This window comes from Zingiber officinale, chromosome 4B, assembly GCF_018446385.1.
Source record: "Zingiber officinale cultivar Zhangliang chromosome 4B, Zo_v1.1, whole genome shotgun sequence".
NCBI lineage: Eukaryota > Viridiplantae > Streptophyta > Magnoliopsida > Zingiberales > Zingiberaceae > Zingiber > Zingiber officinale.
This window is the reverse complement of record NC_055993.1, coordinates 6,482,190-6,490,650: the sequence shown is the minus strand read 5'-3', so window position 1 is coordinate 6,490,650 and position 8,461 is coordinate 6,482,190. Positions and strand designations below refer to the sequence as shown.

At 44.5% G+C, this 8,461-nt stretch overlaps 1 protein-coding gene across 1 annotated transcript; it reads left to right on the top strand.

Annotated features, from left to right (window-relative positions):
- The first annotated feature begins 6,156 nt into the window (after positions 1-6,156).
- Positions 6,157-6,860, top strand: LOC121977343 (cytochrome P450 81Q32-like). The gene has a single exon (XM_042529926.1). It carries the CDS (start codon positions 6,180-6,182, stop codon positions 6,858-6,860), a length of 681 nt encoding a protein of 226 aa, XP_042385860.1. The 5' UTR covers positions 6,157-6,179.
- The last annotated feature ends 1,601 nt before the right edge of the window (positions 6,861-8,461 follow it).

Below are 8,461 nucleotides of genomic sequence, written 5' to 3'. Positions count from 1 at the left end.
AGGAGGAGAGTTCTTCTTCAAGTTCGGAGCAAGAAGAAGAAGCTTCTACCTCCGGAAGGGATGAAGGAGAAAGCGTTCATCCATCCTCAACTCTAGGTAACTCAAGTCATTTAGTTTCTAGCAAATTACACATAATGTGCTTTGAGTGTAGGGAATTTGGACATTACAAGAGTAAATGTCCAAAGAGGGTTAGAAAGACTCCACCGGCGCCAAAGGTCAAGGAAGCCGGAGTCCCAACACGCAAGGGCAAGGAGCACGTGGTGTGCTTCCAATGCAAGCGAAGGGGACATTATCGGAGCCAATGTCCGAGGGGGAGGCAATCTCACAAGGACAAGAGACCGAGCACATCGATAGGGGGAGCTAAGGCAAACCCTAAGGTAATCTCTAAGGCACATTATTGCAATACTAGTAAGATGCATGATAGTAGTTTGATTGCAATTGACAATAATGATAAGCATGATAATTATAGAAATCGATACACATGCTTAGGTGCCAAACATGTGAGCCTAGATAAGGATAACATTAGGAAAGCCAACCCTAGAATTAACCCATCTAAGGCTAAGGAAAACCTAGGTAGGAATCCCAAATCAACTAGACACATGCCTAGGAATGCCTCAAAGAAAAATGACAAATCAAGTCTTGAGGTATTAAAGAAGGAAAATCAAGTCTTGAGGTCAAGACTTGACTCTCTAGAAAAGACTCTTAAGGATTTGACTCTAGGGTCTAGGGGTCAAAAACTCAAGTCCAAGGACAAGAGAGGTTTGAGTCACAAACCTAAGTCCCAAATGGTCAAGCCAACTTATCACAATGTTCCATTCGATTATGGAACAAAATCTAGGGCTAGGAAGACCATCACCAAGGTCACAAAGGGAGTCACCCCTAGAGTTGATCTTGATGAGTCCCAAATGACCAAGGCTTTAAAGCCTAGGAGGGTCATTAGGAGGGTTGCTAGGGAAGTCATCCCTAGTGAATATTTAGTGAACCCAATGAGCTCAAATAGGTATTGGGTTCCTAGGAGCGTGATTTCATCACGCTAGATTAGTTAGGGTGTGCCAACCTTACTTGAATAGGTAGTTAACCTAATCATGACAAAAGGTGGCACTTTAGGATTTTTCAAGGTATAATCAAGCCTTGAAAATGAAATTAAGAATTATTCCTAAGATAATTAGGATGTGCCAACCACATTTGAGGAATTTTCTAGAGTCAATCTAGTTGGCACATAGTGATCTAAAAGTCTTGAGGATACGATTTTAGGTCTATTACACTTAGGAATATAGAATTTATGGCAAAATGATCGAAATTATCAAAAATGACAACTAAGGCTAGAATTAGGTATTTTCTATACCTTGACATGTTATGTGCCATATATTGTTTGCCATATGCCATGTCATGACATCATATTTAATCTATGTTCATTTGAAATGCCATGATAATGCTTAGGTTATTTATATGTCATGCTTTATTTAAGTTTCATACTTTATGCCATGACATCATGACATTGGCACATGTTCTTACTTATGATATCATTATATGCCATGTCATCATCTTTTGCATTTAAAATCAATTAATTTGATTTAAGGACAAAAACACAATTTGATATGGAGATCAAATTGTTGTTTAGAAAATGCATGAGAACTTAGCCTAAGATGACCTAAACCCATATCTCACATCAAAATTGACTTGGATGTGTTTGATACACCTTAGCTGTGTGTGAGATATTAGGATGATGAGTTAGGAACAAGGTGCATAGTTCTTGTACCTAGATGAGCCTAATTCAAAATTGGGGATCATAGGGAAAGCTTATGTACAAGTCATGTACATTTAGCTCAAAGATTGTGGTCCTAAATTAAATGGTTTAAAATCATTTCAAAGTTGATTTGAAAAACCTTGATGAAGCTTTTCTAGTGATAGCATTCATCATTGAGAAAGTTGATACAAAGTTGAGTTAAACTAGAACTATTTCAAAGTTTTTCGAACTTTGTATCAAGTTTTAAAAATGGAAGTTATTTTCATAGAAAACTATTTTTCCTTGATAGTATATGTTATGAGGAATGTATCCTCAAAGTTTTATAATTTCTGGAATTTTGTAGGGGTTTCTGAATTTCGGAAGGAAATTCAGAGACTGATATCAGAGGTTGTGGACCGATCAGAAGGGAGTCTGATCGGTCCAGGCAGTTGTGGATCGATCACTGTGACCGATCCAGGGAAGACCTGATCGGTCTGGTGACCGATCAGGGCATGCCAGTTTCGACCGTGCTATCTGAAATTTCTGAAATTTCAGCAATGAAGTTGGTGTTTTGGATTTCTAAAGGGTTGAAACTCTCCAAGACATTGTTGGTGCAATGGTCAAGGGGGAGTTTTACCTATTAGTCAAGGGGGAGTTGACTTTTAGGGGGAGTTTTTACTCCTAAAAAACTTAAGTGATATGGGATTATCACTAAGTTAATTGTTGACTCTAGTGTCAAGGGGAAAATTAAGGGTTTCAATGAAAGGTATGAGACTTTCATTAGGAAGAAACTCTTGACCTTGATTTACTCCTTTTGATGTGTATCAAAAAGGGGGAGAGAATGTCTAGAGAATGTTCAAGGAAGAACATTGGAGTTAGTGGGAGAGTTTGTTGATCACAACAAATGAAGTTGTGAACAACGATAACTTACTCTTCAAGGGGAGAGTTTGTTGATGTGTGCCAACAGGGGGAGAATGAAGGGTTTAAGTTAGGCCTTCATTATCTAAGAAGGAGGCTGCCTTCTTAGAAGGAGAATGTAAGGTTGTAACTTATGTTTCATTACCTAGTGGCATGAAGAAAGTTGAGGCTGTTGGATTAGCCTAACTTAAAGGTATTCTACCAACAGGGGAGATTGTTGGTGCAATTTCCAGTAGGTCAAGGTTGACCTAGTTGACCAAGCGTAAACCTTGGTCATGGTTTCGATGTTTGACAATACAGAAAGACATGTAAACATGGACAATGCAGGTGCAGTTGTCCATGCGGAGAGATACTGATCAGGGTCTGATCAGGTTGGATGAAGAAGAGTTAAGTAGGTCAAGGTTGACCGGATACTTGACTGGGAAGTCCTAATTGGGATGTTAGGCGATTCGGAAAGTCTGGTGAGTAAAACCAGGCGATTCGAAAAAGTCTGGTAAGTGAAGCGATCGGGAAATCCGGTGAGTGAAGCGGTGAAAATCCTAGTGAGTGAAGCTAGGTGAAAGTGAAAAGTCACGGTGAGTGAAGCCGAAGTTTGAGAAAGTCCGGTGAGTGAAGCTAGGCGGTTGGGAAAGACCGGTGAGTGAAGCCGGGGGAAAGACCTAGTGAGTGAAGCTAGGCATTTGAAAGTCACAGTGAGTGAAGCCGGGCAAGGAAATCCAGATGGGTCAAGATTGACTAGACATCTGGTGAAAAGTCCAAGCAGGGAGCTTGGCACGGGAAAAGTCAAGTATGGAGACTTGGCACGGAGAAGACCAAGTTGGAGACTTGGCACGGAAAATCGGAGAGGGCTCGGTAGCTCGTTCTCCTGACCGTGGTCGAGAGGGCTCGGTAGCTCGTTCTTTGGACGGACCGAGTCGGAGAGGGCTCGGTAGCTCGTTCTGGACTAGGTCAAGAGAGGGCTCAGTGGCTCGTTCTCGGGACCATTTAGGGTTTAGGCTGGAGCTCTAACACGGATCGTCTGGTGACCGATCCGATCGAGTATCGATCGGTCGGTGACCGATCGGATAACAAATGAAGGGTTACATAAGTCATCGATCGGTGGAGACCGATCGGGAGTCTGATCGGTCTCACGATCGATCGAGGCAACCACCTCTCTTCTGAGAGGTGGGATTGGTCCGGGACCGATCGGTGGGGCTGATCGGTCACGGGACCGTCAGTGCCTGGACCGATCGGGCTTGACCGATCGGTCTGCTATCCGTTGGCTCTGGCAGCTAGTCTTCATCTTCGTTCTTCGCGATGCGATGCGAGGTTGAGTCACGAGTTATAAAAGGAGTTCAAGGGCTTGTCTCTACGTCTTCCTTCTTCTTCCTCTCTGCTTCTTCTTCGCACGGCAATCGCTGTTGAGCTCTTCGTTCCTGAAGCTTTTGTGAGCTTCCACTCTTGGGACCAACCGATCAGTTGTTGTAGTCGTGGTTTGAAGCTGCTGCTTCATCCAGTCGAAGAGAAGGCAAGTAAGCGAAGGTGTTTCATACATTTGTATTGTATTTTGCTTCTTGCTGCTTTCTACTCCTGTATTGCTTTTGCAAAACATTGTGGCGATGTTTCTCCACCCAGAATGAGTGTTACATTAGCCGGTTTTCTGGGGACTCATCCACCGACGGATTGATAGGCTTCGTCCACCTTACGGACATGCCGAGAAGTAGGAGTTTTATCTCCGAACCTCGTTACATCGACGAGTTTGAGGTTTGCTATTCTCCGTTGTCGTTTCTATTGTTTATTTCCGCTGCGCTAACCTTGATTTGTAGAAAGAAACGAACGATTTGGGGCGGCTATTCACACCCCCCCTCTCTAGCCGCGATCATCGATCCTAACAGTCGAGACATACGAACCATGGATAACAGCAGACAGAAACAGGTTGGAATACAGACCTCGGAGTACATACCTAGCGTCCAGGCACTACAGGATAAACAAGCCAGGGAATCGTAACTGTCTGTCAGAGAATGTCAGAGAATAATCATTGTGTCAGGGAATATGCTAACAGTCTGGGCTCATTAGCCCCTTTGGTTCTGCCGCCAGCCTATGAGGAGACGCCGCGTGTCATTCTCCGCCCGACAAAGTCTGACAGCCGACATTCCCTGACACCCGCCAGGCCCCAGAAACATCCGTTGCAGTATAAAAAGAGATGCTTTGTCCCTTATGCAGGTACGCTCACTCGTCATTTCTTACTCGTCTTTACTTTTCATCCTTTCTCTGTGCTTCTGGGGAAAAAGTACCTGACTTGAACGTCGGAGGGAAAAAGTACTTTATATTTATTTTTAAATCTTTTATATAAAAAATATCAGGAATAATTAAATAAATATATTTGATTAAGGAGCGAAAATAAAAATTTATATTAGTGGAAATTGCATATAAAATTTTATTTATTAATGTGGAAACTTTCCCTTAAAATAAATATGAGTACTAATTGTTAATAAAATAGAAACGTTAGCCCAATGAATACATGAATCCATGGTAAGCACATTGAGATTGTGGGACACGCTCAGGCATGCTTCACGCTCGCATCCCATCATATCCCATCCCATATCCGTTCTTCTGTACGTCGCATTCCGTTGTTTACATAACTTTTTTTAGCAGTGTAGTATTAACGAGTTCAAATATTTTAACACGTTAATGCTACAGATTGATTAAAAAAAAAACATGTATTAATGCATTTGCACGTTAAAGGCGTTGCAGATAATCATGACGTTCACGTCAAATTCTCCATCCGTGTTCATGGTTAAAATACGATACATCTTAAGCCAATTAAGCGTAGGAGATTTCGGTTGAAAGTAAGAAAGCAAGATGTTTCAGGCGGTGTTGTGGGGTTTGCTCATCTTCTCTCTTAGCCTGCTCATCTTCTCCGTTCACCACTACCCCGTCCGCCTCCCGGTCGTCGGCCACCTCTATCTGCTTATCCGTCACCGGTACCTGCACCATGCTCTGGCCTGCCTCAGCGACCGCTATGGTCCCTCCAAGCTCCTCCTCTACTTCGGCTCGCGCCGCACCCTCGTTGTCTCCTCATCCGCCGCCGTCCGACAGTGTTTCACCTACCTCGACCTCAATTTCACCAACCGCCCCATGCTCCTCTCCGGCATCCACTTAAATTACAACTGCACAACCATGATCACCCTCCCCTACGGCCCCGAGTGGATCAACCTCCGCCGTTTCGTCGCACTCCACATCTTCTCCCCCACCCACCTACAGGCCTTCAGCCAGCTCCTCTCCAACAGACTCTGCGTCCTCCTCCGGAGCCTCTTTCGCGGCGGTGGCGAAGGCGAAGGGTTCCAGCAGGTGGATTGGAGGTGGAGGATGAAGGAGGTGGTATTGGACTCTTTGATGGAAATGATAATTGGGAGGAGGCAGAAGGGCGAGGGGAATGAGTTAGTGAGAATGATAGACGAAGCGTTCCAAATGAGCGCGGTGGTGAGCCCGGAGGAGTTACTGCCGTGGCTGAGTTGGATGGGGACGAGCGGCGGAAGGGGATCGAAAGCAGAGCATGATGGACATGATGCTTGACGATCCACGCTATACTGACACAACCATCAAAGGAATGGTGCAGAACATGATTTTAGCCGGAACTGATACGACCACCACGACCTTGGAATGGGCAATGGCGCTGCTCCTCAACCACCCCCACCTCCTCCAGAAGCTCCACGGCGAAATAGAAGCCCACGTCGGCCACGGCCGTCTTGTGGGCCCCTCCGACCTCCCGAGCCTCCGCTGCGTCACCAACGTCATCAAGGAGACCCTGCGGTTGCACCCTCCGGGGCCGCTGCTGGTGCCAAGGGAGTCCGTGGCGGACTGCGAGGTGGGCGGCGTCGCCGTGCCGCGCGGCACGATGCTGATCGTGAACGCGCACAAGCTGCACCGGGATCCGGAGCTGTGGGAGGAGCCGAGGCAGTTCAAGCCGGAGCGGTTCGAGAGGGAGGGGGAAGGGAAGGGGCACAAGTACGTGCCGTTCGGATGCGGGAGGCGGCGCTGCCCGGGGGAAGCCATGGCGTTGAGTTCCATCGGGCTGGTGCTGGCGTCGCTGGTGCAGTGCTTCGAGTGGAAGAGGGTCGGGGAGGAAGAGGTGGATCTGACAGAAGAGCCGGGTTTTACCGTACCATCGGCCACTCCGTTGCTGGCCCTGTGCAAGCCACGCGACGCCATGGTCGATCTCTTGGCACAACTATAAGGACCTGGGAAGACAGTTGCATGAAGTTCTCGCTATACAAGAATTTGGGAAAGGATCTATCGTACGAGGGCTTATTTTATTTTTTTACAAAGACTATTTTCAAAATTAGCGCAATACTGCTTGATATATTTTTAATAAATCAGTGCGTTGTAGTTTAAAAACAAAAAAAAAAAAATGTACGTCTTGTTATCTTTGACGTTCAGTCAATGTTCTAGTGAATTACTTTGTTGGGTGATAGAACACGAAAGGTCCATCCATAATCGATACGAAATTCCCAGGTCTTGAACACAAATGCAACGCATGCAGTGGCAATTATTTATCTCATTTGATGTTGGATAAATGTTGTACAACAGAGAACGCATGTCAATTGCCTGAGTATAATTTAAAAGTAATACACGAGTCATCAAGCATGTACAACGTACCTTAATCGCACACAACTACAAACACAGAACAAGGGCGACGTTGCATATTTAGGATACTCTTCTCTTCACTGCATATTTGTTGAACTTTCTTTTTAAGCCTCTGTGCCTCCAAGAAATGCAGCACATGCTCCATGAGGCATGAGCTTCGCTCCGTGACGATTTGAGAAATATGGCGACGTCGAAAGCAGTTTTTTGCAGTCACTGTTTATGGCTTAGTATTTCTTGCAGCTGGGATGTCGTGGTTGTGTTTCCCCTCGTAAGATGTAATCACAGCCTTCGGGTCTGTTGGAGATCTCTCAATGTAATCACAGCATTCATCATTAAGCAAGTTCATACAAAGTTTTTGAAACTTTGAGCTATTTCAAAACTTTTCGAACTTTGTATCAAGATTTAAAAATGGAAGTTATTTTCATAGAAAATTATTTTTCCATGATAGTATAGGTTATGAAAAATGTATCCTCAAAATTTTATAATTTTTGGAATTTTCTGTAATTTTGTAGGGGTTTCTGAATTTCGGGAGGAAGAAATTCAGAAATCAGCATGATTGACCGATCAGGAGGTTGCCTGATCGGTCCAGGGGATGCTGGATCGGTCACTGGACCGATCCAGGGAGTTTCTGATCGGTTAGGTGACCGATCAGCGCGTGCCAACTTGCTGATTTTCGACTGTTTGTCTGAAATTTCAGCTGGGAGTTGGTGTTTTGGATTTCTAAAGGCTTGAAACTCTCCAAGACATTGTTGGTGCAATGGTCAAGTGGGAGTTGACCTTTAGGGGGAGTTTTACCTATTAGTCAAGGGGGAGTTGACTTTTAGGGAGAGTTTTTACTCTAAAGACTTGAGTGATATGAGATTATCACTAAGTTGATTGTTGACTTTAGTATCAAGGGGGAAATTAAGGGTTTCAATGAAAGGTATAAGACCTTCATTAGAAAGAAACTCTTGACCTTGATTCACTCTTTTTGATATGTGTCAAAAAGGGGGAGAGTGTAGGTTTGGGGAGAATGTTCAAGGAAGAACATTAGAAAACCTAAGTTAGGTTATGGTTTTGTCAAACATCAAAAAGGGGGAGATTGTTGGTGCAACCTTAGGTCAAGGTTGACCTGGTTGACCCGACTCGAGTTGACCTGACTCGAGTTGTATTTTGATGTTTGACGAGAACAAAAGAGTTGTATTTTGATGG

Bases quoted from the DNA above. Each gene is read 5' to 3' on its own strand.
- LOC121977343 (XM_042529926.1), top strand. From the start codon at position 6,180: ATGATGGACATGATGCTTGACGATCCACGCTATACTGACACAACCATC.